The following is a 15808-nucleotide window of genomic DNA, read 5'->3' on the forward strand; positions in this document are numbered from 1 at the left end:
CTGCATCAGGGACATGACTATTTATTGTTTTAATGTGTTATATGATATTCGATTGTACGACCACCGTGACCCACTACATCGTCATCTCGCGTTTCGGCCAAAAAATTAAAACTCACCGTCGCGAGCTTCCACGACCAAAAGCAACGGAAAGTATTCGCCTTTCCCACCGCGAGAAACCCAATCAACAAAATTACAACTCTCTTTTATTTGCTGTTTTGTGGCACCAAAACAACGTTCCTGTCCATCGTCCCGTCCGATATCAATTGCAACTGCTGCGAAATGACTGTTCTGGGCGGCCTTCACCTCGCGTCCACACACCCTCCCACGCGTCCGCCCGCCCGCCCGGACGGCCCTACATATAACCACTACCTCCTCCTCCCAACTCTCAAACAGATGCCGAACATACAAAAAACACATGAGCAGGCACATGAGCAAACAAACAGTCAACAAAGAAAGGACCAAAAATGGAGCAAAAAGTTACTCCCTTCCCCCTTGGCCTCCTTCCCTATAACCTCCTCCCTTAGATTCTCTTCAACTCCTCCCTCCCCTTAATTTTCATTTCCTGCCACATTCATCATTCGCTTCACCACAGCCTCAAAAATGCGCTTGAACCGCATCGCGATGTCGACCTCACCGTCAACAGTGCTGCTGGCAGCGGTGCCCCCGCTAGCCGACGGCGGCTGCGATTTCGGCCACAACCATATCTCGTTGTGGCGCTTGACGAGACGAGCCGGTTGGTCGTACAGCGCCAGACCGATGAATTCCGTGTGGACGTCGATGCCACCGCCCGTCAGGTTGTCGATGAACTCAAAGCCCTGAACATAAAAAATCATTTCAGCACACGTGAGTTTCGGAGAGGGGAAAGCAATACCACCTGGAAAGGGCGACATTTCAGAGAAAAATTTGCGAAAAATTTGCGAAAAAATCACAATATACAGCAATTTGGAAGGACTTCAATTTCCTTCAACTTTCCTAATAGAACAAAAATATTAGTTTCAAGTACTTATATAATATCTGTCTGTATGTATGTACGGACATACCCGTTGAATGACCACATCCTCCGTCGCGAAGCCTCCGAACGACACCACCCACACGTCCTGCTCGTTAACCGGGGTAACCGCCAGTTCTGTGGAATTGGGCTTGGGGGGCTTATCCTGCAAACGGCAGAGGAGAATAGATGTATTATTTATCTAGGCGAGGGCCTTCGGCTCGTTTTACAGGTATGGGGTCACGCACCCCCAACCATGTAACACACACACACACATACACACACACACACACGCGGGTTGGGAGGCGCGCGACGCAGCTGTCGCGGAGGATGACGAGGCGCGGCGAAAGGACGAAGAAAAGGAGAGTCGGGAAATGATAAAGATGACAAACGCACTGGGTGGTGGGATTGCCCTTTCTTGGGGATCATGCCGTGAGCTCGCACCCACGGCGGTGACGGCGGGGCCCCACGTTGCAGGACATTAGACAAGGAAGGAAATGCGCCAAATGCAAACAAACCGAACAGCGAAAAGCTCTTAGCTCAAAAGGCGGTGTGCTTGCGTGCCCTGTTGCACATTATCGTTCGCCGTAAACTCGTACATGCGCCGTAGACTCGTACAATCACCATGCCGTCGTACGGTCATTCACTCCTTTTCTGCTTCTGCTAATCTGCCAACACAGAAAACTTCTTTTTACTTTTTTGTCTCCCCTTTTTTTCATTCACACGACCAATAACCTTGATATGTGCGTATATTATTATCGGCCGTATATTATTATCGGCATCACGTCATCATCATAATTACCTGCAGCTCGAAGGGCACGAAGTACTCTACTGTGAAGGTATTCTGCAGGGTATGGGCCTTGGCATCGGCGACGTAGAGGATCATGAAGGAGGGGTTCGTTTGCGGCAGTTTGGTGGCGTCGACGTTGTCGCCAGACACGTACTTTTGCAGTCGCTGCAAGGCACACGTCACGTGCACGGTGCACGTGTGACAGGCGGCTGAAAAGATGTTGTTGTTTGTTATTGGACGAGTAAAAAAAGATGATAATGATGAAAAGACATAATTTGTCCGACGAGGAAAAAGCGAGGAAAAAATGTTAGTAGTTTTCCTAACGACATGGTAAAACTCCCAGTACGGCTCAGTCTGTACGACCCATGCGGTATTACTACTTACAAGTTACTAGTTCCGCACACAAGTGCGGGTGTGTCCGTAAAAGCTGGGGGGGCCCATGGACGTTGTATTGGTATTGATGCGGGTATTGACGAGGGAGGTCATCTTATATATATTCTCCCTCGCCCGCTTCAGGTTGAAGCGCCTCAGCGCGACGTGCCTGGCCTCCCAAATTTCCGAGAGGTACCTGGTAGTATTACAGTCAGTGGTTAGTGAAGTTGGTGCGAAATTCTCGGCGATGAAGCCATGTCGAGTTCGTTCACATCCCAACTCGACAAACCCCTTGCACAGCTTGTGCTTGTTCCTTCCCCCAAGCAATGTTTAAATGTATCCTATATTTTTATATCAAGTACGACACACCTTGTAGCCCTCGTCGTACGCGTCGCCGAATTTAGCATTAGTCACGTTGGTGGAGATCCAGTGAGCTTCGAAAGGGGCGGGCATTCACACGAACACGTCGTACACATACGCACAGATCCATTGGTTGTCAATTATGTAGATTAGTTGTTAGTTGTTTCCTTCGTTGGTTAGTTGGTCTGCCAACCGGAGGGCGGCAAGGGCGTCCTGTTTATTCTCTGGTTCTCTGGTTCTGCTGGTTTAATTATTGTTTCCATTTATATTGATTTTTATATTGATTTCAACCTGCAGGTTATCCATTATATTACATTTCACATAATCAAGTAAAATACCGCGCACACATACAATACAAAGAAGAGCAATTACTAGGGTCTTGAAGCTTTCGAGAAGGCGTTTGATAAGGTCCCTAGGGAATTGCTTTGGATGCGGTTAGAGGAGAGAGGAGTGACGGGTGCCACTCTGGAGGCGTTAAAGGCTTGCTACCGGAGGGTAGAACTCAGAGTTAATATTAATGGTGTTCTGGGGGACTCGTTCTTCTCGTTACAGGGGGTTAAACAGGGATGCCCGTTAAGCCCAACTTTGTACGGCATTTTTGGGGAAGGGTTCGCAGACTACGTGGAGGCTAAGGATCGACTTGCACCTGATGCCATGGCGGCCCACGATTGTCCGCTGAGCGATGGCATGCGTATTCCATTGATGTTATATGCAGATGATCTTAGTCTTTTCGCAGGGTCACACAGGCGGTTGATGGCGCTGCTTCGTGCGCTGGAGGAATGGTGTGGAGCTTTTGGCATGAAGGTGAATGTGGGAAAGTGTGAGGTCATGTTTTTTCACGGGGATCAGAGCGCCCGCAAGGCCATGTATACCCTGGGTTCGTACGGGCTGGTCACCATGAGCGTTAAAGAGAGCGCTGGGCACGTGGTTCGGTCATTACCATGGAAGGAACGCGCACGATATTTGGGCCTACACTACGGGCCAGGTGTGCCGTTTGAATCATGCACAGACGAACTATTTGCGTCAGGGCAAAGGGCGCTTTTCTCGTTGACTACCAAGCTTAAGAGGCAGGGATTGTTTGTCCCAGCTGTTTCGGTGAAGGCGTTTGACGCACAAGTACTATCCATTTTGTCATACGGAGTGCAGGTGTGGGGTCCGACCAAGGTTCTAGATGTGCTGGAAAGAGGATATCCTCGTAACCAGGAACCGCGCTCGTGTTACTTCGATAACTCGCTACAGGACAGGATGGTCGAATTGCAGAAGGCCTTCCTAAAGCAACTGGGTGGTGCGGGGCTTCCCACGAATCGACTGTTGTTTAGGGAGTTTGGACAATATCCCTTGCAAGTTCACAGGGCGAATCTGATATTCCGTTTTTGGAATAAGCTGGTTAAGGCGAAGGGCACCGTGTACCATCATTGCTTCAGAGAGGAGATACGTTTGGCTTTAATTTCATCCATGGCGTACGATGGTTGGGGTTCGAAGGTTCTGAAGATACTCGAGATTCTTGGTCATGACATGGCGGGAGATGAGGATGTTGAGGCTAGAGTTGATGCGCTCACGTCATGTTCGTTGGATATAGGCCAGTTGATGCAGGAGTTACGCGGGCGATTTGATGACGATTGGGAGAGTGAGCGACTAGAAATGGATCCTAGGACATTTGTTTCCGACAACAAACAACCAGGGGTGAAAATGTGCCGGTACAAGCAGTGGATGGGGTTGCCTAAGCACTGCACTGGATATATTTCGCCGAAGCAACATGTCACGCTGATGCGTTTTAGGATGTGTGTGTGGCCGCTTGCAGTGAATCGTCCTCATGGCAGGGAAAGAGCAGCGCGGTGGTGTCGTGTATGTGGGAACCGTCAAGCAGTTGAGGACGAGCGTCATGTTTTGCTTGAGTGCCCTGCGTACGCGGATATTCGCACCAAGCTATTTGAGCTTGGAGTGTCTCCTGAGGATCGCATGATAGACGTTATGGGCGTTGAGAACCAACGCGGACTAGCACATGTTTTGGATCATATCAGAAGATGCAGGTTACAATTTATTGATGATTAAATATGTTTTTGCAGTAAGGTTAATTTACTACCTTTATATGTTCTTGTTTCCAGTTCGGCGGTTCATGAGCCTCTTGGCTCGTTTGGACCGTACAAGCTCGAAAGCTTGTAACACAAAAACGTCAAAAACGTCTTGAAGCTTTTACGCAAGTTATATGTAAGCAGAAGCTACGTAGCCGGCAGCCATTTCCCACCTTAATATTTCCTTTCCCATCATTTCTTTATAATATTTTACCTTTCTTGTAACGCCGCAGCTCAACGTCGTCGCGAGATTCCTGCACCTGGTACTCGGGACAATCCTTGCCGCGACAGAAGCTTGGAGGCTGCCAGCTAATCACCTGCACACGCCCCGCAAGTTGTATGTATGTGCGGGATGCATGCGGGCGTGGTCGTGTACATGATGGTACATGATGTGCCGAAATTGTAGGAGCTGCCAGACCAACACACCGCCTCTTGTTCGCAGAGCTATCGCAGCTACCCCTACACTACCACGTTCTCAAGCAGGTTGTGAGGTTTTGGAACCATGTCCGTTTACAGCGTGGGTCTGTGGCATACCAAGTTTTGCGACAGGAGGTCGCAGAATCCCTCTCCAACCCCGAAGGGCCCGGATGGGGGACACTACTCCTCCGTTTTCTATGTTTTTTGGGGCACGATGTATGGAAAGAGGCCCCGCAAGGGCTACACGAGGTAGACGAACGAGTGGAGTGGCTGATGAACAAGCCAATGCCAGAAGGTGTGATTTCGGAGTTCAAGGACCGATTAGTGAGTGGTTGGAAGCATACACGTTTAGATGTCCAGCCTGACGTGTATCCGTCAGACGGCAAACAACCAGGAATTCACATGGCGAAGTATAAGCATTGGATGGGGCTGGCGGCCGAAGCAGCGGGCAGGAAAGGAGGTGCTCCCGCACATCACAATGTTTATCCCACGTTCGGCGAATTGCAAGCTTATGCAGTTTAGGCTTTGCTGTTGGGCACTGGCGGCTAACAGAGCGCGTAAGGGACGGCGTTATATACCTAGGGAGGAGCGAGTATGCCCCTGCTGCGGCACTGATAGCCACATCGAGGATGAGAAACACATTTTGCTGGACTGTCCGGTTTACGACGGAATCAGATCTGATATGGGCTTTCCACGCTTCGAACATATGAAGGACGCTATGAAGTGGGAACCTGGACGCCTGGCAAGAATGCTGGAACGTATATGGTCTCACCGCAACTCTATCGTTCCCTTTGGTCGTTAGTATACTTCATTACTTGTTTCGTTGGAAGTGCGAGGTAGGATGGTGCTTATAGGCGATTTGGCAGCCCTTGAGCCCTCGGCTCGTACTAGGGTGGTTTGCAGGTACGGGGAACGCACCCACGACCATGTAACAACAACAACAACAACAACAACATGATGTGCGAGCAGCAGTAATTACAGAATAACGACATTGTACTATTATTGTATGTAGATTGCGGTGGGAGAATTTCCATATTCCTAAATTTCTAAATGCGAACGCAAAAGATTTATAAAATGGAAGTGAAACCTCATCAGCAGGGTGTCGACCTGCTGGAGCGCTGCTAACGACCCGCGGGTCACACGACGTCGCACAGCGCGTTTACGATGATAACGACGCCACGACACGAATACTTTCGCCGGCAGGGTCCCGTGGCAAGAACTACGCGACCAGGCTGCGCTTTTGTGCCTGCTGTGGGAAGAAATATGCAGCCGCCCAGGTCGCGCATGCAAGCTTGGGAAATCGCTAAACCGGCCTTCAGAAGGATGCTGTCCAGACAAAATACTACCCTTACCTATCCACCTATTCATCAAAGCAATAAAATTTTTGCGTTAAAAACGTGGTGGTTAGGAACCAAGACCTGTACACAGCTTTTCGCTTCCTCTCTCTCTCCTCTGCTACTGTGCACGCATGCAAAGCACCAACCTGCTGTCGGTCGGTCGGTTCCTCGATGCGTCCAGCTTGGGCCCTGAAGCTGGCGCAGCTGGCGACTAGGAGGACCGCGAGCGCCGCGAAGAGCGGAACGCGCACCATCGTTTTTGCGTTGCGTTTCCTTACAGTGCTTGCTCTCCTTTGCAATTCGTCGTTTGTTATGCGAGGCGGACCAAGAATAGAAGACCAGCAAGTTAACAAAAGAGTAACTTCAGTAGGCACTCAGGGAATCATAAGTTGTTGCTAGATTTATGGTGGCTTCGTTCTTGCAGTATTGTCCACGATGCTTTGGCCTCCGAACCGTCATACCAAAGTTTCTAAACGCGTCATACCAAAGTCGTGTAGGATCACAAACGGATCTGTCATGCTATACCGTACGACAACTTTGCGTTGTCAGCATGAATAATTGCTCGTCGCATAATCCTTAACTCTGAATTTGCAAAATGCGGTCTAGATGATCAACAGCTGCTATTTTAGCAGTAAATTGGCTGACCTTACAATAAAGATGGCGCATCAAGGATGTTAGGCAATCACGCATGGTTTCTAGCAACCACGCCTGGCACTGCCTCGCTCCCACCTAGGACAGCTAAAGGCCCCAACCTGGGACTAAGGATAGAAACAAATTCGATGGCCATATCGCAAAAATTGCCTTTTTTTTAGTCGTGGTCATATGGGCCATTCATGTGGCAGTGCAGCCGCACCTAGCCAGCCAGCAGTTGCTTGATTGTTGCAGGTTGTCACTTCATGAACAAACAGAGTTAGTTTTTTTTGGAACAAACTAACTCTGTAATCCCATCTGCCGGTCCAAACCACTGCAGGGGTCCATGGGTCCTCCCCCTGCTGCCCACTTCACGCCATGTCCAGAGCCACAGGCCCCATCCATAGTCCCATCTGCTTCACTGTGCTGTTCTGGGTCATCATGCATGGCCTCATGTGCAGGCCAGGAGCTGGCTGCTATATCACACAATATGTACCCTGAGCCCTGAGGCCCCACCCTGGTGCAGACCTGTAACACAGCAAAGGCGTAAGCAAAGGCGTAACCCGGGATGCTCAGATTGGCATTTGTGTCGTTACATTGCCCCCCACTTAGCAATGGATGTCCTCGGCCATTATTTCGAGCACAGGAGCCATCCCACCTCGCGCCAGTGCGCTGGTTTATCCACTACACCATGAAATCGCCAATTTGCGACATGCTGGTTGCCACAGTCTAACCGCCGACCCGAAGTTTGTTACAGAAGTCATGCGGTCCCCTCTCGATACCATTGTAACACAGCAAAGGCGTAACCGGGGATGCTCAAATTGGCATTTGTGTCGTTACAAGACCAGCCACCCCCTCCATGGACAGCATCCCTCAAACTAGCAGAGATGAAGCCTCATCCTGGGGCTCTTGCATCACTACCAGAAAGCCAGCCCAGGCACCACCAGGCCTTTGCTGCTCATGTGGCTCCAGCCTGTGCCTGCTGTTGCTCAGGCCAATCACCCAATTGCCGAGCTGCAGACTCTTCCACCGGCATCACCTCAGGTTTGTGCTCACAGCTGTGGTTGGGTGTTGTGGAGACAAGTGGTGACCTGCCTATGAGCCATGTGGAGCAGTGACTGTGGAACCAACATGGCAATATGCCTGCAGGGCTACCAGGAGTCCACAATTGCACAATTGCCAGTGCCAGCATCAGCAGCTGCAGCAGGGCATGGAAGTGTGTGCAAAGTGGGTACAGCCATGGTAGGTGTCATCATCACTTGGCTGTGCTGCATGGACCAGACACCAGTGTCGACTCTTCACTGCTCCATACGGCTCATAAGCAGGTCACAGCTTGTCTCCACTGCCTGCAGCTAGGCAGTTGGGTGATTGGCCTGAACAACAGCACGTGCAGCTGGAGCCACATGAGCAGCAAAGGCCTGCGGGTGCCTGGGCTGGCTTTCCGGTAGTGATGCAAGAGCCCCAGGATGAGGCTTCACCTCTGCTAGTTCGAGAGCTGCTGTCCTTGGAGGTGGCTGGTCTGCACCAGGATGGGGTCTCAACAGTATTGGTGGCTCAGGGATACACATTGGGGATACACATTGTGCAGTATAGCAGCCTGCTCCTGGCCTGCATATGAGGCCACAAGTGATGACCCAGAATGGCATGGTGAAGCGGATAGGACTACATCCAGGGCCTGTGGCCCTGGATGTGGTGTGGAAGCAGACAAATCAGTGAGTGGGCAGCAGGGGGAGCTGCAAGGGCCCACTGATATACACTGGTGGCCCTTGCAATGCATGATCCATGCTATCCCTGTGGAGCCACTGCCTTTGTCACCTGTGGTCCACGGCAACATGCCTGCAGGGCCACCAGGTGGCCAGGAGTCCACAATCACACCATTGCCAGTGCCAGCATCAGCAGCCGCAGCAGGGCATGAAAGTGTGTGCAAAGTGGGTACAGCCATGATAGGTGTCATCACCACTGTTGCAGATGGGTTGGCCAAGGGTTGGCCATGCTGCACGGACCAGACACCAGCATCAACCCTTCACTGCTTCACACGGCTTGTAGGCAGGTTGCCACTTGCCTCCAGAGGTGAAGCCTCACCCTGAGGCTCCTGCATCACTACCGGAAAGCCAGCCCAGGCACCCAGCCTGTTACTTAAAGGTGAACATGTACAGGCTATATAGAAGGTCCATTCTGTGCCGTGCCAGGATTGGGTCATTTTTTTTGAACACATGTCATATGGTTGGGTGCCAGGAGCCCTTAGCTGGGCTGAAAGGCAAGTTGTGTGGATATGTCTGCTTGTCTGAATGAACAAACAAACAAACAAACAAACAAACAAACAAACAAACAAACAAACAAACAAACGAACGAACAAACGAACAAACGAACGAAGGAACGACGGAACGACGAACGAACGAACGAAGGAACGACGAACGAACAAACGAACGAACGAACGAACGAACGAACGAGCGAGCGAGCGAGCGAACGAACGAACGAACGAATGAATCAACGAATGAATGAACCGAAGCCGGTGTAACAAAGTGAGAGTTAGCATAAATAATAGTTTTTTCTAATTTTTTCAAATTTTCACCTGTTAGCGGATCAAATTCATTGATATATTCGAGTAGATAAATTTTACAAAAATTACTTCCTAAATAATAGACAGTTATGATACATTTTTTCATGTTGAGTTATCGATATTTTGTAAAAAAAATACATCATAACTCAACACTTCCTATCCTGTAAAACCAACGAACGAACGAACGAACGAGCGAGCGAACGAACGAACGAACGAACAAACGAACGAACGAGCGAACGAACGAACGAACGAAGCCGGTGTAACAAAGTGAGAGTTAGCATAAATAATAGCTTTTTCTAATTTTCTAAAATTTTCACCTGTTAGCGGATCAAATTCATTGATATATTCGAGTAGATAAATTTTACAAAAATTACTTAAACTAAGGGTGCATTTCCAGTGCGGATTAAGGCCAGGGATTAACCCTCTGTCCTCCATCGATACCTGCTCAAACGGCCAAGTTGTTGGCAAACTTACCTCGCCTTTTCAACCTTTGGTTCCCTTATGGAACAAAACTGTGTGGTAAGCTCGTACCAAGGACTTCCGTGCCCTAATCCCTGGTCTTAATCCGCACTGGAAATGCACCCTAAATAATTAGGTTTGGCAAAATCTTTAAATGGAAAAGTATCAAATTAGAAATGTAATTAGATACCTAATCTAATTAGGTAAATCTTTAGATGGCCAAACGGAAAACTGCCTAAACGGTGGAATTTTGACCTGAAATTTTGCACACGATGCGGCTTTATCTTTTCCTGGATTTTCCAATAATTTTTTGGGCCGCTCGACACTGGGAACACGGCGAACCCCTATGGGCGCTCTACAGACGCGTGTCGGATGGCGCCACGGGGTGTAATTAGGCGCCCCGCGGCCCAACCGTCGGCCCAACCGCAAACGGAACCACCAAAGTACACATGCCAACATGCGGGAAATGCCCGCATTGGGATGCAAAGCTGTCGGGCTCTGTTCTGCCGGCCTGTTCGACTGGCGACAACGGGGTTTCACCTCTACACACCCGTCACGCAGTCAGTTGTCCTTGCCCCCAGACTGGGGTGGGGGCACTCGCATGAGGGCACACACCTCACAGGCCTTCCGAACACACACTACGCTTAAGACACGCTCACGTTTGAACGGTCTGGATCCGGTCACCGGCCTTTAGATAGGCATTAGATGGACTAGATACGTTTAGATGCCCACCTAAAGGGTTTAGATGGCCTCATCTAAAATCTATATAGAAATCTAATTAGATGGCATCTAAATTATTTTCTAAACCTAAACTTCCGACCAACCCTATAAATAATAGACAGTTATGATACATTTTTTCATGTTGAGTTATCAATATTTTGTTAAAAAAATACATCATAACTCAACACTTCCTATCCTGTAAAACGAACAAACAAACGAACGAACGAACGGTCGGTTTGTCAAAACTGTGAGCGGCTTGCCATACACACACACCTCTGGTTCAGGTCGGTTCGGGTGGGGTCTTTCACACACACAATGAATGTATGATGAATGAGTATGGAGTACAGTAACCAGGCATGTAGGGTTCCTGCCACTTCCTGGCCCATGTAGTACGGAATCGAAACCAACACGGTACACATGAGAGATACTTGTAAGTGCTACCCTTACAGAGTTTGCCTAGGGGTGTGCATCTTGATTGGTTGAGCACACTAAAGTGACCATGTTCCAGCGACTATATCATGTGCTCATGCATTTCCGGTTAGGCTTTATGTTGTTACAGGGTGGTTAACTTCGCCAGTGGCCCCTTTTCCCGAGGCAGTCCCTGCTCTCCCCTGAAAGAGGGCACCCTAATCCATTTACCCCATCCGACTTCAGAGTGTATTCGTTGGGTTCAGCAACTCACCACCAGCATCCAACCAAATTTAACAGATCAATGGCGCATCAACCTAGTCCCTGATCAGCTCGCAAGTTGATTTTATCACGTCCTACACCGTCCACAAGATGGGGGCCCACCTCCCATTTCATTACCTCTCTAACACCCGAGAGGTCGGCAGGCGGATCTGAACCCGGGTCGGCCGGGAGCAGAAGTCAGGCTTTAACCTCTGCCAGCCGCCTGCGTTAGGCTGTTGGGAATTAGAGGTCAAAATGCCTAATGGGCATGAGCACACCATGTGTACCTTTCAGGCTTTGTGACTGTGGAGTGGTTGAAGATGAGTTGCATGTTTTCAATGAATGTCCCGCTTACAAGAGTGTACAGGCTAAGTATGATGGTGACCTAGTCTTTAAGGGGTGCCGCATGCGACCATTATGACTGAGGCGCCCCCTGGCATTGGCCAGGTACCTCTCGGAAATTTGAGGCCAGGCATGTTGTGCTGAGGCGCTTCACCCTGAAGCACGAGAGAGAATGATGATGACCTCCTGTGTACCCGCATCAATACCAATACAACATCCATGGGGGCCCCGTCTTTTATGAACACACCCGCACTTGTGTGCAGAACTTGTAACTTGTAACCTTAGAGTTTCATAAAGTTCCTTCAACTCGATTCTGGATGCCTGCCTAAGAGTTTCCGGGCCGACCCCGCAATTTGTCGACACTGCTCGGTACAAAGGTCTAAATTGGCACTGGGGCTACACCGGGGACAACTTAATTTGCCGGGACAGGCCCTTGAATTGGCCTGGCAGGGACATTCTGAAAATCAGAATTAGCCTGTTCGGGGTGTCAAATTAGGGAAGCACAGGAATTGTGCGACCGGGGCAGTCCAAAGAATTGCTCTCGCCGACCTTGTGTCCTACCCTCTAGTCGTCAGCAGTCCGATTCATCAGCAGGACACATGCGTAGTATGGTTTTTTAGCTTGGCGAAATGCGTCACCGGCGGGCCCATGCTGTAATGTCTTGCTCATTTTGAAAGGCTGGCATGCAAGCAAAAATTGCAAAGGAGTTTCCAGGACAGCTCTCGGTGTAATGGCAGCTGTCATGTACGAGGACAACAACAGCTGTACGAGGACAACAACAGCTCCAGTCCCTTTACCACCGCACTTCAACATGGGCATTGTATGAACACCACAGTCATATAACTTACCAGCCATCTTCTGTTGCCACCTCAAGCTTAAAAAGGAGAGAACCGACGCGTGGCATGAACATGCGCAATCTAGCATTTTAAATTGTGAATTATATAGGTTCGATCACTCTTACATGTTTTACAGACTACTTCTGTTCTCGGTTGCGGTTAAGTCACAAACGAGTGCTACGTTTCTGGTGTAACTGTATGTGGTCAACAATGATACCAGCAATTGTAAAGGCTACTAATCGTGCTAAAGGACAGCGCGTTCTTTTCTCTCTGCTCCTGGTAATTGCTGGAGCTGCGGATGTTGCACTTGCGGACAGAGGCCCAAAACGGATGGTGCGTCCTTAGCACGTGCTACGTGTTCATCACATCAGAATATGTCGTTTTGTATCGACAGCAGCTTATAATATCGCTTGCCTTAGAACCGACAGACGCGTTCTGCATCGCTGCATCCACCCTAACCATCTTACTTGCAGAGGCGTTTGCCGGATGCTGCCGTCCCCATCAACCTCTATGAGCTACTGGGCCCCGATGCTTATGCGCGAGGGGTGATTTGGCAGGTATATCCTCGGCTCCTCTCCTTGCCAGGCCCTCTCTCCCTTGCTACCGCGCGTGGTCAACTTCCCATCCCCTCTTCTTCCCCGCCCTCTTTACGCTCGCGATTCTCTCCGGAAAAGGTTTGCTGCCGTTCGCGCCTCCCAGGCCCTCCGTAGACCGCGAGCAGGGCGGCATTTACCGTGCCGGTGTCCTAATCCTCTCCCCCTCGCCTCATACCCGTCTCCCGTTTCCTCTCTCCTCCCCCCTTTCCTCTCCTTCCCCCCTCCGCAGCCCATGAATTGCTATGCGCCCACCAGTCAGCGAATTGAGGGGGAGGTCCAGGAGGGCAAACTCAAGCAGCTGGAGGATATGTTGGAGCAAGTGAGAGTGGGGGAAAGCAGGGGCCCTTATATTGTACTGTAATGTATTGCATTATATTATGTTATATTTTCCCCACACACATATACGCGAGCCCTGACCACCCACACAGGACTTGCTTCAGGCGCTGAGTGACGCCACCCATGTGCCCGTTACGGTGGGTGGGGAGGAGGAGGAGGAGGAGGGGGGTGGGGGTGGGGGGTCGGTAGCCCCGTGGGCATGGTGGTTTGCGGAGGGAGGGCCTGACCTGGATGATGTCACATACATGCATACATACATATATACATACATACACACATATATACATAGGTTAGGAACTACTGGTAACGCGTGACCATTGCCCCCGGGAGATCCCGGGATCGAGACCTGTCAGGGTCGAAAATCCTTCCGAAGGTGGAAGGTATTGCGCCCCTAGTTGATGGACGGTGGTGACCTGGGATGAAGTTAACCCGCGAGCCGACCAGGAGTGGAGTTGGGCCGCTGTCGACCCGGCAGATTCCGTTGGATGCTGGTGGTGGGTGCGGAACCTGCGCGATCCACTGAGAAGTTGACTAGGGTGACTGGATGAGGGTGCCCCGAAATACCGGGGAAGGCAGGGTTTCGCAGGGTAGCTGCCACGGGCGAAGACATACCCCCCTGCTTCACACATCATACATACATGCATACATACATATGTACACACATACACATACACACATACACGCACCCCTACCGTTTGGAACCCCGGCTGCCGACTGTCTTCTCCTCGCACATAATAATTTCCCAGCAGGGCCCGTTTCTTCCCCCACACAACCGCCCCAGCCCCCGCTTTCCCCGCGCCAATCACCCCACTGGTTCGCCTAACTCCCCCCCTCCGCCCCGCGCCGCCCCGCCCCATATTGCCTCCATCCCCCACCCCCGCACACACACACACACACACGGATTACGGCACACGAAACACGCACGCTTAGAGTCTCAGCCGGCAGTCCAGCTTCCCCGGGGTAGTGGTTGGCCCCTCCCTGGACATGAACCGGCTAGAGCACGACATGTCGTACAGAAAACACGCTCTGCGCCCGCTATCCTCGGACCCTCGCTACTGGCGGTGGCTGAGAGCTATGAGTCTGGCGGTGTTGAAGTACACGGTGGACCACAAAGACCCGGCGCTGGGGAAAAAACCCATGGCATGCATCAACGACACGATTGCGGGTATGTCGTACATTTCAAGGTATTAGCCATCACTAGAGAAACGATCTTTAAACTTTTTTAGCTTAATGTTCGACCATGAAGTATTTAATGGTTCTGATACAATTGCTTTGTTCTTCTTGATCCATAGTTTTTGTAGTGTGTCAGTATCTTCAGGGGCAACTTCGTGGGTAGTAATGTACGAGGAGTAATGTACGAGGTAATGTACGGAATGCGTAGTGAGTTGAAGGGGTGTTTACACACAAATAACATTGTACAATGTTCTTGCGAAGCCTCGTGGCGGCGGTAGCGGTAGCAGTAGCAGTAGCCGTAGCAGTAGCCCTAGCAGTAGCACAGTGCCCCCCGTGTTGTCCTCCACCTCATGGTGGGTTGCATGGACGACCTGATCCGTACCCCCCCGGTGGGTATTCAAAACCATTCCCCCTCCCCCCGCCCTGCCATTCCCCTCCCGCTCAGCCATCTTCGTAAGTCCCTCCCATGCCCTCCATCTCCCCTCACCTCTCACCCCCCGACTGGTTAGTTATGCTTTCTTCACGTCTGCCGGAGCAGCATTCCCTAGGCATCAGCTTCACTCGCTCGTGGTTCGTCTTCCCCCCCTTCCCCCACGCCAACTCCCCCATCCCACCCCCACCCCCACTCCCCCATCCAAACCCCACCCAAAACCCCCCCCCAAACCCCCCCCCACTCCCCCCGTCGTAGATGTGATTGGGGAGGTGGCTCAGGACCCCCGCGTGGATTGCTCCAACTCCTCCTCCCCCCTCCAGCACTGGGGTCTCTTCAACGACCCCAACGCGCGAATTGGAACAGTGCTGCAGAGGGTGATTCGGGATCCAGGGTGGTGCAGTGTACGGCCATTGTACGAGCCGTACGGAGTCTGGCTCAAAAAGGTACGATTTCTAGTTTTTTTGGGGGGGTGGGGAGAAGGTCAATTTGGGTTTGGTGGTTTTTTTTCCGCATCTTCCTTTATTTTCCCGTCGTCACGTGAAGCATGTCCGTAGCGTGTTTTTACGTTACCGTGTTCAAGGTCCGTGACGTGGCGTGTGACGTGTGTATGGCGTGTGTGTCCCCGGCCCCGCTCCCCCCCCTGGGCCCCCCGCGTCCTTCTTCCTTCGTCACAAGTCGCGACGGTTTAGTTCCTTCTTGCAAACGTCTATGGGGCGAT

The 15808-nt window shown here is 50.9% G+C and overlaps 3 protein-coding genes across 3 annotated transcripts in view; 1 reads left to right on the top strand and 2 right to left on the bottom strand.

The window, feature by feature from the left end:
* Positions 1 to 548: 548 nt before the first annotated feature.
* On the bottom strand, positions 549 to 6590 carry VOLCADRAFT_87173 (uncharacterized protein; the record flags this gene model as incomplete). Its single annotated transcript, XM_002946955.1, has 6 exons — positions 549 to 815; positions 1041 to 1154; positions 1791 to 1943; positions 2520 to 2584; positions 4797 to 4899; positions 6483 to 6590. 6 exons carry the CDS (start codon positions 6588 to 6590, stop codon positions 549 to 551), a joined length of 810 nt encoding a protein of 269 aa, XP_002947001.1.
* A 1334-nt stretch (positions 6591 to 7924) lies between these two features.
* On the bottom strand, positions 7925 to 9166 carry VOLCADRAFT_87174 (uncharacterized protein; the record flags this gene model as incomplete). The annotated part of the gene is made up of 3 exons (XM_002946956.1): positions 7925 to 8164; positions 8714 to 8802; positions 9049 to 9166. 3 exons carry the CDS (start codon positions 9164 to 9166, stop codon positions 7925 to 7927), a joined length of 447 nt encoding a protein of 148 aa, XP_002947002.1.
* Positions 9167 to 12762: 3596 nt separating this feature from the next.
* Positions 12763 to 15808, top strand: part of VOLCADRAFT_87175 (uncharacterized protein) — a gene marked incomplete at both ends in the record, with an annotated part of 5749 nt that continues 2703 nt past the window's right edge. Inside the window, 7 exons of the mRNA XM_002946771.1 lie at positions 12763 to 12885; positions 13026 to 13109; positions 13378 to 13467; positions 13577 to 13621; positions 14415 to 14649; positions 15103 to 15110; positions 15411 to 15533. Coding sequence (XP_002946817.1) covers positions 12763 to 12885; positions 13026 to 13109; positions 13378 to 13467; positions 13577 to 13621; positions 14415 to 14649; positions 15103 to 15110; positions 15411 to 15533 — 708 coding nt within the window. The remainder of the gene's footprint in view (positions 12886 to 13025; positions 13110 to 13377; positions 13468 to 13576; positions 13622 to 14414; positions 14650 to 15102; positions 15111 to 15410; positions 15534 to 15808) is intronic.

Source organism: Volvox carteri (assembly GCF_000143455.1).
Source record: "Volvox carteri f. nagariensis unplaced genomic scaffold VOLCAscaffold_4, whole genome shotgun sequence".
Classification (NCBI taxonomy): domain Eukaryota; kingdom Viridiplantae; phylum Chlorophyta; class Chlorophyceae; order Chlamydomonadales; family Volvocaceae; genus Volvox; species Volvox carteri.